The sequence below is a fragment of the Alexandromys fortis genome, unplaced genomic scaffold, assembly GCF_014885135.2.
Source record: "Alexandromys fortis isolate MF-2015 unplaced genomic scaffold, M_Fortis_MF-2015_v1.1 scaffold_103, whole genome shotgun sequence".
NCBI classification, from domain to species: domain Eukaryota; kingdom Metazoa; phylum Chordata; class Mammalia; order Rodentia; family Cricetidae; genus Alexandromys; species Alexandromys fortis.
Window position 1 is genome coordinate 6,151,011 of NW_026067978.1, and position 24,563 is coordinate 6,175,573.

A 24,563-nucleotide genomic window follows, 5' to 3' on the forward strand; every position below is an offset into this window, starting at 1 on the left:
GTAGCACTCCATTGTAAATGCCCCACAGTTTCCTCATCCACTCTTTGGTCTAGGGACATTTAGGTTGTTTCCAGGTTCCTGCTATGACAAACAATCTCAGCTGCTTTTTTATGCAGCCCAGGCCCATCCGCCCAGGGGCTGCACTACCACACTGGGCTGGGCCTTCCTACATCAGTAGCAATTAAGCAATAAGGCACTCTGATGGAAGAAGCAGTTCCTAGATCGAGGTTCCCTCTTCCTGGGTATGTCTAGCGGGGTTTTTTCTCACACAAAAACTATGGCACTTTCATCTGTAATGTTTTATTTATTCACAGAGTGCTTATTTCTCATCTAATTGGAAAGTGGTAGTCTTGGAGAAAAGAAGGTAATTGACCCAATCACTTACTTCCTACCAGGTTTTAACACGGCCCCTCTCGTACTGTGCCATAATCCTGCCTACACTGAATTTTTGCTTCTGAGCAAAGAGCATATTTGATACTTGTGCACCCTTAAGAATTGCATCCTTTCCATCTAAAGCAATTATGAGCAACTTTCTCGGAGCATGTTAATGAGATGATCATTAGCGGAGGTCGTTGGTTTCCAGGTCCTTGGGTATGCAGAGGCTCTAAGGCCCTGAGCCTTTGTGTGAGTGTTCTCTCTCTCCTAGAATGTCCACCCTGTGAATTCCACTGCAGCCAACTCGGGGAGCCTCTCCTCGTGTGCACCTGCTCTACCCTGAACCCATTCCTTAAGGCTTCTGCTAATCTTTGCACACACATCCACAACTAAAGGAATCTCAGGGGCTAGAAACACAAGCTCTGAACTCAGACTAGCAGCTGAGTCTATTCTGCCAGTGAGCCTCCATGTTCCTGTATCCAACTGGGATGCACAAGAGGTTCCTGGAGGATGCTTGGTGCTGTGTCATTGTGTGAAAGGCGTCCTCTTGTAGCAGGAATGCCCTTCTTTCTAGATGGAGCTGTGAGCTTGTCATCCAGCTCCCCACCAGCGCGTGCTACCCCTGACCAGTCCTGGAGGCTCAGCTGCCCCATCTGTGCTGTCTGTGCGGTGCAGAATAAGGAAAGCGGACTTGAGCTGCGCAGCTTTTCTCTTCACCTTAGGGACATAAAAGGCCAGGCCGACTCTGAAGAACTAAAGGAAACCATTTGGTCAGGAGGTTTGAAAAGTGGCATTTGATTTCTCTTGCATGCCCTATTTTCCCAACATGCATGCGCTTTCCTGGTCCCATGTTTTTCTATGCTCCCCAGGGGGAGAGCCAGGTCACCCACAGGAAATGAGGTCTCGGTGATCGGGCAGTGAAACCAGGGAACAAGCCCAGGTGGGTTAACACTGTAGAGTCCTGGGTCACTGCTGAGCCCTGAACTCACACCCCTGGCCTCTCATGATGTTGACTTTCCGGCTGTTGACTACCTGGGTCCTTAGACAGTAAGAGCAGGACTGACTGCTTCTTGCTACAGCACACACAGGACCATGACCCTCATTTGGATCTGAACGTATGATGCCCTGGCTACAAGCAGTATCTTCTGTCCTCAGAGAATTCCTCCACCTGAGATGGGAGGGTGTGCGCATGTGCGTGTTCATGTCTGAGCAGGAAACGAATCAGAATCCCCAGGCATCAAGCAGTCCCTGCTTCACTGGAGGCCTAGAACACCCACCTATTGCTGCTCCGGGTTCCGAAGACACAGACCTCTAGCCTGCACCGCCTCGCACACAGCTCCTCACAGTGTAGCATGCCCTCCGGGCAGCATTGATACGTGTTTTCTGGCCCTTGACAAATTAGAACAAACCTAGCACCGAAAAGTACAAATTGCTCACAGCTGGGGCAGAGAGGAAAATTACAGGGGCAGATAAATAGGGTAGTGTTTATAAAAAGGCAAACAGTGTCGGTGCTGATTATGGGGTGTCTCTCAGAAGGAGCCATCATTATAGGAGTCAAGCTTCAGCTCGGGTTCCCCCGTTCCTGGAGCATTGCATGGTGGGACAGTAGAATCACAAGGTGCAGAGCTGGAGAGGGCCTTCAAGGCCATGAAGTCCAACTGCACATTCAACATCTGAGGTTGGGTTAGTCAGTTCTGCCTAACGGTAGCAGAAGACAACGGCGCAAACTCTTATGTGAACTTCCTTTTTGGTACTGAACTGAACCCTCGTGCCCTGCAGTGGTTTTTCTGGCTCCAGGCAGACAGGGAGATGCCCCCACGGGGCCTAAGCCAGAGAGCACAGTTGTTGACACTGGACAAATTCTCTACCTCTCCCGACCTTGGTCTCCCTTTCAGCCAAACTAGAGCCACATTCCCGCACTTGGGGGAGTCTTAGGAGCAAGTACAACAGTGAGGGAAAGGACCTGCTAGATCTACAGGTACTGACCTCAGAAGGAGACTGTGGCACACTGCCATTAGTAAGTAGGAAAACAGGCTTCAGAAGGAATGTAGACACATCAGCACTGATTCGGTCCTCAGAATTAAAACACTCCACCGTGGAGGAGGCTCATGGGACTCAAGATGCTAAGGACACTGGCAAGGCTCAGGAAATTATCCAAGTCCCCTCCCCAGCGTGATAAAAGCAATAGCAGCTGCTAGGGAGGAGACTCCGGTGGAGCTGCTTGCAGGCTGTGAAGAAGCCTCCAGGGATGCGGCTTTCGGAGTCATCACTCAAGCTGGAGGCTTTTCAGTGGCATCGCTGCTAGGGGGTCACCCATACCCCTGTAAGTCATCCCAGTAAACTTACTGATTCACAGAGACGGGAACCGTTTCCTTGGCCTGTTGTTGGTGCTTTATCTGGGGCAAAGAGACATTTATTCGTGTCTCCGCTGGGAAGACATTGAAAAAAAATCATACCAAAGCACGTGGGGAAACTGTTCAAGACATCAACTGTTAGGTTTGTCTATCTCTGGCAGGGGTGCCTAGTGTCACTAGCGTGGTTTGTCATCTGAGACGTGTATACGATACACACCTGACAAGACGATTCGGTACTGGCTGAAATCCTGCTGGACCTTCCTAGAGGCCTTTTTCTTGGTAATGTCCTGTCACCTGACTATACTGTGTCACTCACGGTCACACCGGAAACATAGCCACCTCACAGGCTTGGATATGACGGGCTGAGAACACACGTCGTTCCTCTGTTAAATACAGAGTGGCATTCAGGTGGGAACTTCCTGAGTGGTCAGTTTTTTGATACCTATCAGCTGGGAAGGCATCTTTTGGACACTCCCAAGAGAGTACCTACCTGATGGCGGCTTCCTGCAGCATACTTTCTGTCTTCCCTTGGGTGGCAAGCGAGTTTTCAAGGTGCTCATGGCGTGCAGGGACCTAAAACTGCAAAACTAAAAGGTGACAAAGTAGACCAGCGTTGTTCACCAGACGTCTCAGTACCTTCCGCATGCTAGGTGCCACAAGGGAAATAAACGCCGCTGTGCCCTGCCCCCAAGAAGCCTGTACAGGGCAGGAGCCCGCTCAGCCCCTGGAACTGTGAGCGAGCGTCGATTCTGGACGCTGCTTTGGGGAATATATCAGGCATGAACAGGATTCCCTGGGACAGAGACACAAAGCAGGATGCTCGGAGCTGAGGGGTGTGCAAGAATAAAGGAACGAGGTGAGGGAATCTGTGGAGCCGAATCAGCAGCGTGCAGCATGAGACAGGACTTGGGGGGATAAGGATGGTGAGCCCCTGATACTGCTGAGAGGCCCGGATTGTCACCATGTGAACTGTGCTTGCGGAATGAGAGACTGGAAGATTTCTGTCTATCAGATTAATCCTGGGTAGAAGCTTCTAGAAGGAGCCAAAAATCTCAAAGTTCCTGCCCTAGTTCAAATACCTTGTGTGGCTTGTAGTAGTGGTGGTGGTGGTGGTGGTGGTATGTGTGTATGTATGTATGTATGTATGTATGCTTGGGGGTATGCAAACACATGTATATACCTGCACATGGAGGCCAGAGGTCAATTCTAGTCATCTTCCTCTATTGTTCTTCACCTTGTTTTTGGAGACAGGGTCTCTCCCTAAACCGGGAGCTCACCAGTTTGCCTCAACTGGCTGGCCAGGGAACTCAGGGGACCCTCTTCTCTCTACCTCCCCAGAACTGGGGATTCTAGATATACACCACCATGGTCAGCTTTTAACATAGGTGCTGGGGATCCGAACTCAAGCCCTCAAATTTATATGACAAGCACCTTGTTGACTAGGTCATCTCCTCATCCCTAGCATTTTGTTCTTTTTAATTATTTTTTACTGCGGGGGGGGGGGAGTGCACGCATGCCGCAGCATGCGTGCAGAGTTCAGAGGACGACATGCAGAATCACTTCTCCTCCCACTGTGTGAGTACCAGAGGTGGAACTCAGGCTGTCAGGCTTGGCAGCGAGCACCTTTACTCCCTCAGCCGTCTTGCCCACCCTTTCCTTTCTTGGTGGGGAGCTGATGGACGGTAGAGAGAAGCTTAGAAGTCTCTGGTGTGTGCTTGGCTTTTTCTTTCTGTGAACTGCAGGAACATCCCCCAGGAGGCACTTTTGCCCTTTAGCGAACGAGAGGCTGACAGGCCAACATGTTGCTGCGATGGAAATTTTCCTTTTCATTTCTCGATAACACTGTGAGTGATCGGCGTGGAAGCCTGCGCCCTACACGAAACACGTGTTACTTCTAGACATCTGTCAAGTGACATGATTTAAAGACAGCCACCGAGAGCCCAGGACTAGATCTGCCCAGGAGCCTGAGTCCCCGGATAGGCTGCAGCTGGGGAAGGCCTCAGCTGATTGGTGGGGAAGTCACTTTCAGAAAACAGGGCATAATTAACTCCATCAAGGCAGCTTTCTGAGTATTTTTATTCATCGTCTGACTATTAAACAGATTTATGCCCCTGCCCACCTGCTGAAAAGAGACGAAGGCATTTAGCTGAAATTAAAAAATGCAGGCAAGGCTGTCTGTCTAGGTGATAGGAATTCTCTCAATAGGTGAGTCATTTTGTAAGGAAGAGGGACAAGCAGTTCATTTGTGTGATGGAGAGCTTCCCAGCCCTGGGAGCTGCCTGGAGGATGCCACTGCTTGAGGAAAGAGCATAATCTACTCTTCAAACCACCAGAGGCATGTTCAGGCCACAGACCTGCGCGTATGACGCGTGGGGTCATTTGTAATGTGGTAGCAAAGTAGATGTTTAGGGAAGTTATCCACAGGTCCAGCCATGCCGTCTCAGGCCAGTATAAAGTTCAGGTTAGCCTGTGCCGTGCACCAGCAGGCACCTCGCTGAAGGAGGGATGGTGTTGCATTCCTGAGGCGCTGTTGTGTTTGTTACCCCTGTTGGACTGAGACAGAAGCACCTCAAAGGAGAAAGGGCTTGTTCTAACTGCTGGTTTGGGGGTAGGGTCTGTCATGGCAGGGAAGTCCTGGAGGCAGAAGCTAAAGCAGCTGCTCACATGGACCCACTGTCAAGAAGCAGGGAGTGGTGTATGCTGGTGTTCAAGTCACTTGGTCCTTTTTATTCAGTACAGGACCCCAGGCACGGATTGGTGCCACACATTTAGGGTGGGTCCTCCCACCTCGGTTAGCCTAGTCTAGAAATGCCCTCACATAGTGGCCTAGAGTTTGTCTCCTGGGCAGTTGTAGGGCTTGTCAAGTTGGCAGGCAGTTTCAACCATCACAACCACTCATAAACTGAACCACTGCCAGGCCCACCCCGAGTCTGTTCCCTTAGGTGCCAGCTATGGCTAGTTTTCTTAGAGTGGGGTCTTCCAGGAGCCCTAGGATGAGCTGGGACTCAGTAGGTTCACATTGGAATCAGCTGTGCCCGTACCCACTAGCTTCTGCTCAAGGACCCACTTCCTGTTAACCCTGGAGCCTAAGACTGATGGATGAACCCAGTGGCTCTCGGATCCTAAATGATCACGGAGAAGTTGAGGTTGGACCAAGCCCTTGATAGAAAAGGCCACAGAAAGGCTTGTCATTGCTGACTCCAGGGCAACCACCCACCAACCTCTGGATACCCCTCCCCTCCCGCACCATACCACAAGGGGTTGTCTGCTGTCCTAGTACCCCTCTTTTTTCTCCCCTCATCTCTGGATTTCCCTCCAGAAACAAAAGGTACAATTTCACCCCAAGGTCTCTTCTTATTTCCTGACCCCACTGCCCTCCACAACCCCTTCGGCACCCAGGCAAGGTTCTTGCTGAGGAGACTCAGTGGCTAAAATGGCCTCCATCTTGTGTCTTCCTCCTTGACTCATCTGCGAATCCATGTATTTCAGGAATGCGCTGTGTGTATTGGCTTGACTCCACCAGAGGTTAGGTTGTTTGTGCGTGTGTGTGTGTGTGTGTGTGTGTGTGTAATGGAAGGGCTGGGAGCATGGCTCAGTTAGTAAAGTGTTTACCATGGAAGCATGAGGACCTGGGTTTAATCCCCAGAACCCATGTTTTTTTAAAAAAAAAAAAAAAAAAAAAAGACCTGGTGGCACACACCTGTGATCCCAGCACTGGGGAAGAAGAGCTCGGCAGGTCACTTGGGAGTGAGAGACCCTGTCTATGGGAAACAAGGTAGATGCTCCTGAGGAACAACACCTGCATAGGTGTGTACACACAACACATACACACTGACAGACACACACACACCATTCACTAATGAAAGTATACGCTAGACTGTGGCAGTTACAAAGACAGTGGTTCCTCTGTAGCCTTGGGAGCTCTCAGAGCCCAGTGGATACCAAATTCTGTAGGTGTTCAAGTCCCTGATACAAGATGGCATAGTATTTGCATGGCATTTGCATATACCCTCCCCCACCTCCAGTAAATCAGCTGTGCAGTGTTGGAGGCTAGAGAGATGGGCTTAGTGGATAAAGCTACTCGCTGACCGGAGTTTAATCCTCAGGACTTATATGGTGGAAGGAGAAAACTGGCTCCTACAAGTTGTCCACTGACCTACATCCCTCTCCTGCTGTCCTCACCCCAAACATTCACACGCGGAAACTTGTTATTTTGTTATTTCTCTGTAATGCCACAGTTGTGGCGTTATATGGAAATTTTTTTAATATTTATTTATTTATTAAGTATACAATATTCTGTCTGCATATATGCCTGCAGGCCAGAAGAGGGCACGAGATCTCATTACAGATGGTTGTGAGCCACCATGTGGTTGCTGGGAATTGAACTCAGGACCTTTGGAAGATATATGGAAATTTTTGAAAAGTGGTCATCGTAAGCGGATCATGTGATTTATAAATTTTAAGACTTGTAGAAGACAGCATGTGAACCAGCTGTTACATACAGAGACACGGAGCCGTAATTAAAAGGAGGGTCCAGCCAGATGCTCTGCTGGCCTTTGACAAAGAGCAAAGAGCTTCTGCCCGCTTCCCACAGAACTGTGGTGGTCTTGATGTTTTCCAACCTCCAAGGCAAGAGGCCTGTCGATGTAAAACAACATCCCCCCCCCCCCCCATGCATGCGTGCTTTCCCGGTGGCGGCCTCTGTGGTAAAAGGAAAAATCTGGCATGCCCTCTGGAATCTTTGGAGAAGGAAGAGGGCCACTGGCATGTTGGAGACCTGGAGTCAATAGGAAGTGTTTAGATGAATGGCCTGCTGAGGTGAGCAGGTGGGGACAGCCCTATCTAGAATTGACAGTGGACACCTGCATTCTCGTAAACTCAGCATCCTAGCAATTAGGGGAAGCACCTGCCCCAGGTAGGGATGGAAGACTGCTCCCTCTGGATCAAGTGTCTTTTATCACTGATGGTTCTGGAATGTGCCCCAGGCTAAGGTTCTCAAGAGAGTAGGAGGGGGCTGGAGAGATGGCTCAGGGGTTAAGAGCATTGCCTGCTCTTCCAAAGGTCCTGAGTTCAATTCCCGGCAACCACATGGTGGCTCACAACCATCTGTAAAGAGGTCTGGTGCCCTCTTCTGGCCTGCAGACGTGGCACACAGACAGAATATTGTATACATAATAAATAAATATTTAAAAAAAAAAAGAGAGAGAGAGAGAGAGTAAGAGTGGAGTTTGCAGGGTCTTCAAACCCAGCTGACTGATGGAGCTGGAATGCAGAGGAGAGCGTGGGGAAAGTACATTCCAGTGTGTCCATTTCGGTGTTTGTGTGTGCACCCACATGTATCTGCATGTGTGCGTTTGTTAGGGTGTGTGTGTGTGTGTGCGTGTGTGTAGACCAGAAGTCAGCCTTGGGTGTCACTCCTTGGGCACCAGCCACCTTGTGTTTTGAGACAGGGTCTCTTGCTGTTCTGGAGCTGACCCGTAGGCTAAGCTGACGAGTCAGAAAGCTTCGGGGATCCTCCTGTCTCTCCCCTCCCAGCTCTGGTATTACAAGCCCCTGCCACCATGACCGGCTTTCTTGAATAGATCCTGGGGATTGAACTCGGGTCCTTGGGCTTGCAAAGTGTGCACCTCACAGACTGAGGCATCTGCCATCTCCCCCTCCCCAAGGGTTGTCTTGACTAATCTTAACAGAGTTCTTCAGCATCACCTTTGCTAAGCCACAGCTGGCTCCCCATTTTCAGCCATGCAAGCAAAGGCTGGGTTTACAATGCTGAACATGCTGAGTGCCACTACATTTAGACTTTAATGGACAGACGTGGGCCTCTGTAGGTGGACTTTTCTTTCCCACCCGCCGGTACTCACATAGCGGACAAGGAGACTCCATATTAATTGTAAATGCTTGGCCAATAGCTCAGGCTTATTACTAACTAGCTCTTACAACTTAACCCATTTTTATTAATCTACATTCTGCCACATGGTGTTGTCTCTCTTTCATCTTGCACTTCTCGTATTCTTTCTGAATCTCACTGGCAACTCCTCTGACTCCACCCTTCTTTTTCCCAGTTTTCTTAGTCTGGTTTGCCCACCTAACCTTATCCTGTCCAGCTATTGGTCAGTCAGTGTCTTTACTAAACCAATCATAGTGTAATTTGCCTAGTGTAAAGGAATATTCCATAGACCTCTGGTCAATGCAGAACTCTGTTGCTTCTCTCTGAAATCCCTCTGCATCCTCTCCAGTGGTGGGTCACTTACCTTTCCCACACAACAAATGATGCTCCCATGGACCATCAGAGCAAGTGACAAGCAAGTGAAAGCCCTGGGCCACCCAGGCTTGAGACTGGGCAACTGGAAACTGATACCCATCAAGCAGGGTGGATGAGCAACTGAGGGATGGAGAAGCAGTTCAGTCACATGGTTAATGATGCCTGGCACCTACCTGATTCCTGGCCATCAACTCCAGCTGGCTGAATGCAGCTTCATACAGAACTTTGCTGACCTTCAGTTTCCCCGTATGGGGTACATGAGGGTCGGTGACCACCTTCTGGAGTCTTGGGAATGAAATGACCTGAGTATATAGCAGCATATCGCACAGGGTTTTAGCACACAGCAAACATAGCTGAGCAGTGGTGGCACACTCCTATAATCCCAGCACCCAGGAGGCAAAAGCGGGCAGATATCTTTAAGTTCGAGGCCAGCCTAGTCTACAGAGCGAGCTTCAGAGCAGCCAAGGCTACACGGAGAAACCCCGTCTCAGGGAAAAAAAAAAGAAAAAAAAAGGTTCCCTGCTTCTAAAAATGTTTCCTTTGGTGAGAAATACCTTCATATCAAAACAGGATGGAGTAGGACAGCTTCAGGTACCACAGGCCCTCCTCTCCTCCAAAGTGATCACTGATGCCTCAGAGCACTCGGAGTTGATAAGAAGATTCCTCTGTCTCTAAAGATGCGCTCCGACTCAGGACACCAGAGAAGTCCAGCAGAGCCAGGATGTCATGAGACCCAGAATACCCACGGGTACACAAAAGGAAGCACGCCATGGCTGCTGTGGATGGCGTGAAGACCAGTTAGAGGGTGCTTGTCCTCCATCTCTGCATCCACCAAAGCAAGGGACACAGAGCCTCTTCATTCCTGGTGTGTTTCTGCTTGGTGGTAACAGGCACTCAGCATCTTGATTGGACCAGGAAGTTTCTCGATGTCCTGTGGACACTCCAGAAGAAGTCACAGAGAATTCAGCAGTGGCACGCAGAAGCCAGTGGCTTGATGCTGGGCACAAGGTCATGTGATGAGCGGAGAGTCCACACAGCCTACCTCACCAAGCTTGTAGGTCAGCGATCTAAGCCAAAGAGTGTAGGAGACGAGTTCCAGGGTACTGCCATCAGCTGACTCGGGCACCCACTCTGGTCACAGAGGTAGAAAAAAGCTTCTAGGGCTGGGGATGGGCTCAGTGGGTGGGGTGTTTGCCAGTCTAGCCAATGAGCGAGCTCCAGATTTTGTGAGCGACTCTAAGTCAAAAATAAAGTTGAGAGTGAGAGAAGATGCCCAGCTTCCACTGCTGAGCAGAGGCAAACAAGAACATGCACACACGTGCGCGCGTGCACACACACAGTTATTTGAATTTGTTTTTTAAAATATAGTAAGGAGTTAGCAAGGTGGCTCAGCATGCAGAGGTGCCCACCACCATGCCTGACAACCTGTGTGCAATCACTAGGACCTGAATGGTGGAAGGAGGGAGTCTACACCCCAGATGCCCTTGGAGCTCTTCCTGCACACTGTAATGTGTTCTCCCTACCCTGCATGAGTAAATAAGTAAATGTTATGATAATAATAATAATTAGTAATAATAATAATAGACAAAAAACAGTGGGTAAAGACACTTGCCACAAAACCTGACAACCTGAGTTTAATCCCTGGGACCCACATAGGGAAAGGAAAGTGCAGATTACCACAGGACCTTCACCGACCTCCATATTGGCATGCACACATACATGTAAATAAATGTAATAAAAAAGTTAATAAAATTTGGAAATAAAACAAAAAAAAAACCTCTAGAGAGACATGGAGGAATGGAAATCAGACAGACTATCTCTAGAAGCCCACACACGTGGTTGAGGGCATTGTCTTTGTGCCCCCAGCCCTGGCTTCCTTCTCGTTGGCTGTCCTTGGCAGCCATGACTGATAACACATCAAGGTCTGCCTCCACCATTCCCTAGCGTTCTCCTTGTGAGCCTCTCACAGACCGCCAGCCACCGACTTCAAATCCACCCTCACCCAGGGTTGGCTGCACCTAAACTGAGTTGATCTGCAGAGACTATGTTTCCAATAGTGCCACGGCCACCGGAATCAGGAGTTAGGACTTGGGTGTATCATGTTAGGGGGTACAGTTCAAGTCAGCAGCCTTCTGAGCTCAGCTCTCCGTGAGACCCATCAGTAGAATCCAAGAGCCAGGGGCTAAAACCTGACAAACTGTGCAATCACTGGAACCCAGATGATGGGAGTAGAGAACCTTCCGCCCTCCAAATTGAGAGAGAGAGGAGGGAGTGACCTCAAGTCCCCTGCACTTGGGTCTCACCAGCTGAGAAACTTAGGATGAGACCTTTCTCCCCCATGGGCCTCACTTTCCTCTCCTCTGACATCAGAACCAATGGCATCTGTCCAGTGCCCCTAGTGTGGGTATTGAAAGGGGATGCAAGGAGACAATTCAACCTATCCTAGAGTGATATGGAGTCCAGGGTCATGTGACCACCCTGCAAACCTTGGGAGAGGACAGAGACCATAATGTTGGAAGTCAAGTGTCTCCTTCTTTGTGAATTCCGTAGCCTTTGCATACAAGACTGACTCCATAAGCTTCAGGCGGGACAGGGAGGAAATAAACGTGACCACACCCTTCACTGGAAACCAGCACTGCGTGCTCAGTCCTCCCACATAGTAGGGGGCAGTGGAGATGGCACTCAGTACATCTGAAGTGTGGACACACACAGCAAGCCTCAGGCAGAGGGACAGGTGTGGGCCATGGAAGGCGTTTTATGACACTGGAAGGGATCCTGTGGCCTGACCTGGGAGATGGCCCTGCCGCGTTTACCTACTGTGTAAATCTGGTAAAGTCATTAACTTCTCCAGCCCTCTGACTCCATAATAAGAGGGGGTAGAACTGAGTGAAGGGTATGCGGAATCCGGTGAGAGATGAGATCGGACTAGAGACATGGTGTCCTAATTTGTAACTCTCTGTTGAGCAAATTACATCTGTTAGCATCTTCTCCTATAAGCAGGAACACTCGATACTCTTGTGTGGTGGGTGTCTGAGGTAATGTGTGTGAAGTGAGGAGACCTGTGTGTGAGCCAGGCTCAGCAGGTGTTCCCTGTAATTGTCACCATGGTGACCATCCTCGTCCTCATTTGCAGTTCCTTTTAGCTCTAAATCCTGTGACCTTCTGAGACTGGTAAAATAAGGCAGCGGTGCTTTGAGTAAACACACCTTCTCATAAGGACAGGAGGCCAGTAATTGCCCCTAAATAATCGCTCCAACTTTTACCACAAGCTGTCGAAAGGCCCTAATTGGCCAATCAGTAACAACTACAGCCATCTGCATTAGGGTGATTTAGCCACGGGGCTCTGTGCACGTGAAGACCTCGATGATTATACACGGCGGAGGTGATATTTCTCCCTCCGCCGGAGCACTGGTGTGAGGCGCCCACCCGCGATCTCACTCACAAGTTAACGACCCACTGGTTGCATGCAGCCCAAAAGCAACACGGCGCAGAGACTTGCGGATTTTCTCTTTTCTTGGAGAGACTGTTCCCACAAGAACAACCACCCGCCAGAGCTTGGCCATGCCTCTTGCTGTGCTTGCGCCTCACTGCCTGAGCGCCAACCAGACCAGGAGTGCCTAACGGGCTCAGCCTTGCTCTGTATGTGAACATAATCTGTCCCCAGTATATTTTTCAGTTGTTCTGCCTTCACGATGCCAGGCAACACAACCCGAAACATCCTCTGTCCTAACGAGATTTCTGGAGTCTTAAGTCTCTGTGACCCACAGCCGCTCCTCAGAGAGGTTGGAAATGGTACCTGGGATGACCTTCATGGTTCCACAGGATCCCAGCAGGTGGATGTGCCAGGGTCCAACCTCCACGGGTTCATACATTTCAGGGTGGGGTGTGTGGATTAGAAGTGTTAGGCAGAAGAAACAGAGGTATGAAAGAGATACACAGAGACACAGAACAGTGTTGGAAGGGCAGCTCAGGGAGTACTGAATCTGCCCAAGTTTATTTTTCATATGCCGTATATACCCCAATCCGAAAGCGAGGAAGAAGACAAAAGACTGCTTTGCTATGATACAAAAAGCAAACAGAGTAATTACCTCTTCAGTACCTGAAACCTCAAGTAGCTATACCCTGAGTTAAGTATTCTGTTGTTTAGGCAGGACAGGCAGCAGTCACTCCTAAGGCCAAGCATCCTGTAGGCAGCCACACCCTGGATCAAACCTCCTGTCATAGCCTTGAAGGAACAGGAATGGACTTAGACTCTCTGACCTTTGATCACAGTGGAAGGAATCCACATCCATCCCCATCCACGGGCTCCCACGTGGACGTCCCTGTCACCAGCACCCTCTCCCTTCTCCTGTACGTCAAGTGCAGGGTCCCAGATCACCTGTTCTGTCAAACCTGACCTCCAGTTCACTGCTGGGGAGGAGAAACTAAAACAGAAGCCAGGCTTGACCCTATTTTTACTTGCCGTTGTTTTTGTTTATTTGCTGTTAATTTTAAACGGCGCCAATTGTGCGTTTATGGATTAATATCAAGTTTTCTTTAAAAGCAAGTACGGGGGCTGTGGAGATGGCTCAGTGGGTAAAAGTGATTGCCACAAAGTCTGACAACCTGAGTTGGATTCCTGGGACCATGCAGTAGAAAGGGAAAACAGATTCCCACCAGTTGTTCTCTGACTTTCACACGTGGCATACTTGTGCCTCATACGTGTGCATACACAATGCATACATACACACTGAACAATATGGGCATAAGGATCCCCCCCACCTCCATCCCCCAAGACTGGGGTTACAAGCATACACAGCATGATTGATTGATTGATTGATTGATTGATTGATTGATTTTGGTTTTTCGAGACAGGGTTTCTCTGTAGCTTTGGTGCCTGTCCCGGAACTAGCTCTGTAGAGCAGGCTGGCCTCGAACTCCCAGAGATCCGCCTGCCTCTGCCTCCTGAGTGCTGGGATTAAAGGCGTGCGCCACCGCCGCCCAGCATGTTTGTTTTTTTTTTACATGAGTGCTAGGGATTCGAACTTAGGCCCTCAATTTTGCACAGCAAGTACTCTTACCCACTGAGCCATCTCTGCGACCCTCATGCTGTGTTAATTACTACAACTGTATAGTAAGTTCAGTCAGCAAAGAGATCAAGAAACATGAGTCTTCCAACATTTTCTTTTCTAAAAGACCTCCACTATTCTAGGTCCTTTGTTGCCATATATATATCGAGACAGAGTTTTGCTGTGTAACAGTCCTGGCTGTCCTGGAACTCGCTTTGTAGACTAGGCTGGCCTTGAACTCACAGAGATCCACCTGCCTCTGCTTCCCTTATGGTGGGTTGAAAGGCATGTGCCACTACCGCCTGGCTCACCATATAAATTCTAAGAGCAGTTTGTTCACTTTCCTGAGTAAAGGGGAGCATCAACCATCACTAACTGTGGCATAAGCTACAGGGTTTTTTCATTTTTTTGTTTTTGGACTTTTTTTTTTAAGCCATCCTAGATTTTCATAAAATCCCAAGCCCTAATAAACATCAAGCGGGACTTACAGGAAGTCTGGGACTTATAAGTATGAATGTTTGCTGATGTATATTTATGCACCGTGTGCGTGCAGTGCCCTTGGAGGCCAGAAGAGGGCACTGGTTCCCTTGGTACAGGTTTGGATCCTCTGCAAGAGCAGGAAGTGTTCTTAACCACCAAGCCATCTCTCCAAACACTTTTTATTACATTCTTTAAAATATTATCTTGTGTCTACAGCCACAGCACCTTGAACTCACCTAGCCGCATCTAATCTTGGAAGCTAATCAGGGTCAGGCGTGGCCAGTACCTGGATGGGAGACTGCCTGGGAATATCAGATGCTGTAGGCTTTAAAAGGAGTAACTTATTTTGTGTGTGCCTGCGGAGAGGGGAAGGGCTGCACACACATGCCACAGGGCAGGTGTGGCTCACAGAGGACAGCGTGAGGGAGTGAACTTCCTTCCACTGCATGTGTCCCAGGGATTGAACTCAGGTATTCAGGCTTGGTGACAAGTGCCTTTACCAGAGAAGTCATCTTACTGGCCTGAAAGAAAATCGCCAATACTTCTTCAAGACAGCTTCTCCAGGCTTAGGGCAAATAACCAGCCCATGGTAGAGTAAACAAACAGGAAAAGCTGCCATGTACAGTAGAGGCTGTCTGCTTTGGTTTGGGGGTGGTGAACAGAAATGTCATCAACACAGTGTGTGTGTGTGTGTGTGTGTGTGTGTGTGCGCGCGCGCGCGCGCGCGCGCGCGTGTTCGTGATGCCACCCACATCCACGGTCGGTCCTTCCTTCATTTAATCTTCTCTGGAAGCGCCCTCACAGACACGCCCAGAGCTGTGTCTCCTAGGTGATGCTGAATCTAACCAGCACACCCTCTGTCGTGTTTACAGGTTGCCCCCAGCCTCGGTAGCTCCCCACACCACTCTCCTCACCTGTTTCCACCCAGAACTTAAGCTGAAGCATCTTCCCAGGTTGCGTGGCCCTCCCTGAGCCAATCACAAGAGATGGAGCGCCATGATTGGCTAGGCCTAAGTCACATGCTGCTCCCACTTACTGGGGGTGTGGGGCAGTCAGCCTGCCCAAGTTGGATGGACATAAGAGGAGGGTCAGTCTCCTCAGGAAACAACAGTCTTTCTATCAGGAAATGAGGGGATAGGCACTAGGCAGGCATAAGCAGATGCCTGAGCCCCCCCCCCCCCCCCCGCCATCCTCGCCTTTGCCTGTGGAGTCTCTCTGTTTTCCAGTCCTGCTGCATCGCCGAACCTCTGTGAGCCTCAGTTTCCCTGTTTAGATATTGGCTCTGCCCTTCTTGACTCTATCTGAGGCCCACAAGGCAGTAAAGTGGGAATCAATGTCCAAACCGTGTTAGGGGATGGAGTGATCCCCGCACGACCACTCTGGCCCACCTCTGTCCCTCTGTCTCCTCACAGAACACCTGAAGAAGCCACTGGAGGACTACATGGCCCTTTTCCCCAGAGTGAGGATTCTCCGGACCAAGAAACGGGAAGGCTTGATAAGGACCCGGATGCTGGGGGCTTCAGCCGCCACCGGAGACGTCATCACGTTCTTAGACTCGCACTGTGAAGCCAACGTCAATTGGCTCCCCCCTTTGCTAGGTAAGGAGTGGAGCGACCTGGAGTGGGTGTGTGGCCGACCACCCCACGGTGACCCTAGGACTTCTGATAGCACCCAGCAGAGCCCCGGGCTCCAGAAGGGGCTCAGAAGTTCAGGCCCGTCCCCTTGTTTCACTGAGCAAGAAAGTGTTAAACGTCACTCAGATGGCCTGAGGTCTGTCGGAGAGCAAGCCAGAGCTGTGTACCATGGAGAGCCAAGTTACAGAGCCTGGGGGCTGTAGCTCAGTTGGTAGAGCACTTGCTTAGCCTGCACGAGTCTCTAGGTTTGATCCCCGGTATCGCCCAGCATAAATGAAGAACGATGACACATGCCTGTCACCCTCGCACTTGGGAGGCAGAGGCAGAGGGATCCCAAGTTCAAAGTCAACTTCAGCTAAATACTGAGTCTAAGGCCAGACCGGACTTCATGAGACCCCATCCTTAAACAAAAGATCCAAATTGTGGTGGGGGGAGGGGGCGTTTTTATGTCAAATGAGAGTAGTTATTGCCTAGCACCAATGCTGTGAGCCAGGCAGGTTCCAGAAAAGGTCACCAGGCCTCACAATGGTGCACGGGGTTGAACTGGTCTTGTCTGTAGCCAAAGAAACTAAAGTTGAGATGCTCAGTGACTTGGTTGTCTCCTGGGGCCACTGATGTCCAAGTCACCATGTATCAGGCATCAGAGTCTGTTCTTTTGCACACTCCACACTGCTTCCCGGGTTCCTTTCCTCTCAGATGCCCAGGAGGGAGGCTCGATCCAGGAGCCTTCCACTGGACTTATATAGTGGAGGAAGACCAGAACCTTCCACCGGACTCTGTGGGGAGAGCCTGGGCAAGAAGGACTCACAGTGAAGGAAGACCAGGCTGGAACTTAAGGAGTTCCGCCCAGATGGAGACACTAAGCAGGTACTGCCAGGCAGACACCTAAGTCAGGTGTCCTATCAGGGCTGAGAGACATAGCAAGGCGGGGCCAGGGCAAGTTGTGAGGTCAACACCCTCAAGAGGAAGAGAACTCAAAAGCACAGCGTAGGCTGTCCATCTCAGAGGTGCATAATTCCCAAAAAGACCCATGATGCCCCAACCAGACACTGCACCCCAGACAGGGTCACTGTGGTGGCTGGGGGAGACCTCAGCAATTGTGTTTTCAAGCTTCTGCCAAGGGCTACCAGGTCTAGCAACCACAGCAGCAAATGCCACCATGTGGGTGAGGGCCGAAAGCCAGCCTCATACAACCCCACAGGACAACCCAGCCATCTTTGGTTTTGCTTTTGTTTTCCTGAGCACAACACTGAGAACTTCCTGGATCAGGCACTCCTGACGATTGCGCCCAGGATCTCACTGGACTGAGAGAGAGAGAGACCAGAAATTCTGGTAAACTGCGTATTTAATTAAACCAGGCAATGGCCTGCATCTCCCTTTCATTACCAAGGGAGAGAATGGAAAGGCCTGGGCCTCAACAGCCGGCACATTAGCAGTCCCGGGGGAGCAGCCGTGCGCAGGGTCCTCTCGTGAGAACGAAGCGGTGAACCACTGGGTTGAGCTTGTCCAAACAGCCCTTAACTCTGTTCCTATGGAAATGGGTGAGAGCTGTTTGCATCCTCGGCAGGAAGAGGACACATCCCTCTCACTCTTCCTTTCTCCCCCTCACGTAGAGACACAAAAACCTGCGTGTGGATCCCAGCATGGCTTTTGTCTGTGAATCCATTAACACCTCCTAGCGTGGCCAGCTCTGCCCTCATTAGTGATCTGACATTATGGAGCCCGAGGACTCAGCCTGCTGGGAAAGCTACCCGAGTCATCCTCTCCTTATTCTTTGTCACTGTCATCGTCCTCTAGGCTTTGAGAGTCCCTCTGAGTTTAGGCCAAGTCTGTACTTGGATTTGACTTACACAGTCCAGCAGGCAGGCTCAGCATTCTTACCTGCATTTTGCATATGGCAATGGACAGAGGAACTTGGACTCATAATGGCTGCTGTGAGTGTCTTGCAGTATCCATCATGGTCATGGAAAATGGGGACTACCAGCATCTCAGTCTTCAGAGACCCTTGGTGTGGGGCATTTCATCCTCCTGTGCTCAACAAAGAAACCAAAACTCTGAGGCCTCAGCCAGTCAGGTCCAAAACTGCACTATGAAGGAAGGGGTGACATTGGGATGTGAACCTGGGTGTTCAGTTCCCAGACAAGTGCAGCGACACAGGCCACTGCCATCTAGCAGGGCCAACTGTCAGCTGACCTTGGTATCAGCGATCGATGGAAGTGAAATCACCTCAGAGGTATTGAGTAATTAGACAGGGGCCCTTCTATAGATCTTTCCCTCAAGGCCCCTAAGCATCCTGAAGACACACTCCCACCCAAAGGAGCTTGTCCACAAGCAGATCAAAGCCACATACCGGGGATTCTGACTCAGTGGATAAGGAGAACAACGGAGGGGTAACATTCACCCCAAGTGCATCTAGCGTTGGTTATGCTACTGTTCATTTGGGGAGACATCCTGCAAGTAGCATTTCTGTAACTCTGTATATGTGTATGCCTGTGTTAGTGTGTGTGTGTGTGTGTGTGTGTGTGTGTGTGTGTATTGAGGTTAGTGCATGCTAGGCAAATGCTCTACCGCTAGGGTACATCTCCAGCCTCTGCAACCGTTTAAACCATGTGTCCCAGTTGGAAGTGCAGTGGCCGCCTCAACCTGCACACGTTGTGGGACTAAACCATGCTTCCTGACATCATTTTGCCTGTAACAGAATCTGCTGTCTCGTGAAGTGAGGTTAATGGTCGCTGTTCTCCAGGCTTGCATGCATGTGTGCATGTACACACGCATGCACGTGTACATACACACACACACATACACACACACACACACACACACACACACACAATTTCACCACTCACCTTCCCGCCTGAAGGTCATGCCTCCAGGGTAGAAAACAGGCACAAATGCTGTTTTGTGAGAGCTGCCATGTGGCTTGATGAAATGTGGGCCCTTCTCTTCTCTAGCCCTCTAGGGCCTACATCGCAACACTTGAACATGACCCATGAACCTTGACCCTGAGCAGCAAGCTCCCCAGCACAGCCTATCTGTGCAGTGGTCCCCTCAAAGCAGACAGAGCTCCCTGTAGGAACAACATAGGGTAGATCAGACCAGCACTGAATCCTGTTGGAAGATTGGACAGAGCGAATCGGTCAGCTCCTCCCAAGTTGGAAAGGGACCCTGACATGGACTGGGTCAAGGCCCTGTTTGCCATCTTGAACCACTAAGCCTGTAGCATTCCATAGGGTGGCAACCACTACCTGCATACCTTCTGACTTGGGAACCCAGAACTTCCAAGGGATGTCCACTCCCTCTTGCATAGCTTGGGCTGTTTAAAAACTCAGACCGAGGGGGCTGGAGAGATGGCTCAGAGGTTAAGAGCATTGTCTGCTCTTCCAAAGGTCTGAGTTCAATTCCCAGCAACCACATGGTGGCTCACAACCATCTGTAATGAGGTCTGGTGCCCTCTTCTGGCCTGCAGGCATACACATAGACAGAATATTGTATGCATAATAAATAAATAAGTAAATATTAAAAAAAAAAAAACCTCAGACCGAACTCTCACTGCTGATCACAGCCATGGTACCCATGAGCTGTTGGGGACAGACATTAGGGAACCTGGCTGCTTTTAGCCAGGAGTCACAATCAGGGTTTTTGCAATAAGGGGCGTGGCAAGGCCAGAATAGGGATACTCACAGAAGAACATGTCAACAGAAGCACATGTCAACAGCAGAGCCACACACTCAAAGCCACATAATTTGACATTTTCAAATACTGTGTTATTCAAGCATTTACTAACCCCCAAGGCAGACCCTCCCACCCCACCTCACAGACAACCCTGGGGCTTGGAGATGTTGTCTGAGGCAGTGCCTCCTGTGGTGCTGAGTCTGAAAGAGTCCTTCTCACAGAAGCCTGCACACTCCAGACACATACCTGTGATCCCAGCACTTGGGAGGAGAAGGATGTCAAGGCCAGCCTTGGCCACATAGTGAATTGAAGTAGGGTCAAGAGAATCGTTCCCAAGGTCATCCTTGCCTCCATAGTGAGTTCCAGGCCAGCCTGGGCTACATGAGACCTTGTTTAGGAAAAGAAAACACACAACCCTGCGGTGTTCTCTGTGGTCCCTGAGCAGCTGTTCAGGAAGGTCATCCTGGGAACTGTTCGGAGTAAGCACCCCATGGAGCAGGAGCTGCCCTCCACTGCCACACCCACTAACAGGCGTGTCTCTCTACCACCTCAGACCGCATTGCTCGGAACCGAAAGACTATCGTGTGCCCAATGATTGACGTCATCGACCACGACGACTTCCGGTACGAGACACAGGCCGGGGACGCCATGCGGGGTGCCTTTGACTGGGAGATGTATTACAAACGAATCCCCATCCCACCAGAGCTGCAGAAGGCTGACCCCAGTGACCCATTTGAGTAAGTACTACTGCTGTAGGCTCATACTGGAGGTGACCCAGGGCCCCTCCTGACACACCAGGAATCTTTATTTATCCTCATGTCTCATGCAGAGGGTCCATGGTCCTGAGCCCACTCAGAACTGAGAGCCTGTTATCTAACCACTAAAACCGTCTAATTCTCTCACATCTTGGCTGTCTCACACATACACCCCCTCTCTTTGCCAAGCAGTCATGCCCCAAGTGCAGCAGCTATCCTAAGCCACCAAGGGGTTGCCATCCCCTCCCGTAGCCCCCCAACACTGCCTTCTGTACCGCCACAGTTCCTTGGTGAGGGAAGCAGGGTGGAGGGTCAGCAGTTTGAACTTGTGACTTAGAGGCAGGGCCAGACGCCAGCCATGAATAAACAGTGGCCATGAAGCCTCCCACAAACTACCAGGGACGGCTGCCGTGTCACAGGGGCGAGGTCAGGATAGCAACAGTGATCTCCAGCCCCTCTGAAGATTGAGCTGAGAAGGACACCTGAGTACTTGCAGGATAACCTGTGGTGTGTCGTGCCCTCAGTAACATCCCCGGGGTCCCCCCTTGTATGAAGGTCCCCTCCACCTCCCACAAGGAAGGCTTCAGAGGCATGTGATTAGGTGCAGCCCGGCTACATCATTCTGTGCCATGAGACCTCAGACCACGCAGGGGCGTATGCAAAGACGCTATCCCCCAGCATGTTGGTTTGGATTCTTCCACCCTCAGACTGGGGCACAGACCACTTCTGCTCAGTGTTGCCCTGCGTGAGGCATCGTGGTGTCCTCTGGACCCTGTCATGTCACACCCTCACTCTCCCACCCCTCTGTATGCCATGTCTGTGCTTTGCTGGGGTAGCTCCCTCCTTCCCTGAGGGGTTTCCCCTCAACAAACTTCTTAAGCACATGTTCCTCTGAGCATCCTTCCTTATTCCCTGTCCTTGCCTCCTCACTCCCAGGACTGGAAGCAGACACAGTCTTTGCCTTCCTTATTGTTCTTGTCTGTACTTCCCAGAGGCCTTGACTATTTTCCTCTGTCTCCTGGAGTCCTCTGTGCTGAGGTGACTCCACCCAAAGGACTGTGGTTTGTTTCCCGGCCCCTCCAGTACCTGCTTCATGGGAAGCCTTCGATAATAAATCAGTGAATGAATGAGTTGAGTTCATCCTTTTTCCCGGAGCATGTGGGAGGACTGAGCTGGTGTCTGTGGGCAGTGCAGCCAAGCAAGCTGTGTGAGCTGTCTGCTGAGCTTGGTGAGAGAGAATCCTCAAAGGAACCAAATCTTAAGCAGGTGCTTGGGCCCTGGCCCAGAGGCTGCTTCCATAGGGCTGGCGAGGTCCCAGCAAGCTGTTATTTTTCAGTCTCTCTAGAAGGTTCTGCAGCACATTCAGGCTGAAGACAACTGGTTCAGACCCTGCAATGAAGGGGAAGGCTAGAGACAGACGTGTCTGTGATGCAGCTGTGAGACCCATGAGGACGGGTGCTGCTGTTGCCGATGGTACTTCACAGACACCTCAGGTGTTAATCACACCAAGGGACCAGGGATCCATTAGGTTAAAATGCAGTGGTTTACAAGAGGAAATGACAGTCAAGAAGGCCAGGTCCCCACCCACCCGTGAGGAGGCCTTGGAGCCCCCTGTAGACAAACTGGGTGTCTGGAGACGCTGTCGGCTAGGAAGCAGGGCTTCTGACGGCACGTCCTCACACCATGCCCTTTCTCCGACAGGTCCCCCGTGATGGCTGGAGGGCTGTTTGCTGTGGACCGGAAGTGGTTCTGGGAGTTGGGCGGCTATGACCCTGGCTTGGAGATCTGGGGAGGGGAACAATATGAGATCTCCTTCAAGGTGAGTCTCTTCTCCCACATGCAGCTGCTGTGGCGCCTGTGTTCCTTGGTAGGAGGAGCCGGGAGCTGGCTAACCACTTCCTGAGGAAGTGGGCAGTGGGAGGGTGAAAGGGACCTTCAAGCCGCCTTGTCTCAGCCACAGATCTGGCCAGCATTTGTGTCCTCTTGGCCTGGGAAGGTTGTGGTGGAGCCACACACCAGCATTGGGAAGATGAAGACAGACAAACCTAGGCCTTAGGCCTTATAGCCTCACAGAAGCCCACATGGCCTACGTGGTCGCCTTCTACGCTATTTGCTTCTTGCGCCTGTCACAGCAGGAGTTGGCAGAGACTGCTGGGCGGAAGCTCCCACGGTGGCATTGGAAAGACCTCAATCCAAGTTCTAATCCTATCACTCAGTGGCTTTGCCTTTGATCTGTTTAGATCACTTCTCCAGGTAAATGAGACCAGTAACTCACACACACACACACACACACACACACACACACACCACAACACACGTACACAGCCCAGGACAAGGGAAGGTTAACTGAGAAGACTAAACGTGCTTAGCCCAGAGCCTGGACCACAGCCAGAGATTAGTAGCTGGCAGACATTGCTAAGGATGACATGAGTCAATATTTACTGTCACCTCTGGATCAGCCTAGAGCCAACAGTGACTGTGAAGGAGTTGCTAGATAAGCAGCTAGTTTCCCACTAGCAATATAAGTGTACCTTCAGCTCTGTGTGTGGCCCCCAGGAGAAGGCGGCTCTGCCCCCGTGAGGGGAAGAATAGCTTCTCCTATACTCCTGTGGTCCTTCGGGACCAGTGTCAAGGGCTGGTAAGATGGCTCAGGGGTAAAGACGCTCTCTACCAAGCCAGGTGACCTGAGTTCAGTTCCCAGAACCCGCGTGGTAGAAAGAAAGAACCATTTCCCCCAAGTTGCCCTCTGTACGCATGCTGTGGCATTCATGTGTGCGCACGCGCACACACACACACACACACACACACACACACACACAACCGGCATCCAACATGACCAGCCCCTGGCTGACAGGTCCCCTAACCCATGAGGGACAACCAGCACCACTACTGGGTTGAGCATCAGGTTTCAGTGCAGTGTTGTTCGGATGCCAAGCACTGTGGTGAGGGACCTCAGGGCTGGGCCCAGGTGGTCTGTGTCAGGTCCCGGTTCGGCCACTTCCAGTAGCAGCTGTGCAGTCTTGGACCAGGATGTCTCCCCTCACTGAGCCTTAATTTCAGTTTCTATAAATGAGGCTAGTGGTTATATGGCTCTCAGTGTTGTTGAGAATTAATGAGACCATGCTTGCTAGAGGCTGTTTAATAAGAGTCCTTAAGAGCAGTATTACTATCAAGATATCGGTATCATCTAAAGAATTAGCCACAGAGTCAGACCTGGGGACTCCAAATGGCTCCCTGGAGTCCTGCCCAAACATTTCCCTGCTTTGATAAAGCAGCCTGCGACACTATTAACCTCCAGGTCCTTGGTGCTGTGCCCTTGGAGAGGACCAGCCTCCCAGATAACACAGATGTTGGTACCAAGGGGTAATGCCCAAAGTATTTAGCAAAATATTTGGCATCAACCAGCTGGGGCAGATGTCCCGTGATAGCTCACCTCCAGCCCTGTCGGAGTTAACAAGATCCCACACCAGCCCTTCACACGTGTGGGGCTGTATAATCCCCCCAGCCACCCGTGAGGGTACTGCCACTGTTATACCCACAGCACGGGAGCAATCAGGACTCAGACTACCCAGTCTGCAGTGACTGGGCCACCAGGGCCTGACCCAAAGCTTGCCAAAGTCCACATGTCAGTCTGTTGAGAAGAAAGCAATTGAGAGGGAAACTAGCCTTAAAAAACCGGTTACATTCAGTCACCCTTGCTTCAGGTTTTGCCCCTCCCTGGGGTCACTCCTGATGGCTGTTCCCTGGGCTCTCTTGCAGAAGATCTGAGTTCAAATTCCAGCATTCGCATTGGGCAGCTCACAGCCCTCTCTAACTCCAGCTCCGAAGGATCAGACACCCCCTTGTGGCCTCTGCAAGTACGGCTCTCACTCATGCAAACCCACACTCAGACACATACATACATAACTTAAAACAAAAATCAGTATTTTTCAAGAAGAAAGATAAATAGCATCTAAGTCTCTCCCCCAGGTGCCCGTGGCCTA

At 50.7% G+C, this 24,563-nt stretch overlaps 1 protein-coding gene across 2 annotated transcripts in view; it reads left to right on the forward strand.

Annotated features, from left to right (window-relative positions):
• The window catches only part of Galnt10 (polypeptide N-acetylgalactosaminyltransferase 10), a 138,410-nt gene that overhangs the window by 98,286 nt on the left and 15,561 nt on the right, over positions 1-24,563 (forward strand). For both annotated transcript variants that reach the window (XM_050157645.1, XM_050157646.1), the window contains 3 exons: positions 15,932-16,117; positions 20,379-20,562; positions 22,282-22,399. In XM_050157645.1, the coding sequence (XP_050013602.1) occupies positions 15,932-16,117; positions 20,379-20,562; positions 22,282-22,399 (488 nt within the window). The remainder of the gene's footprint in view (positions 1-15,931; positions 16,118-20,378; positions 20,563-22,281; positions 22,400-24,563) is intronic.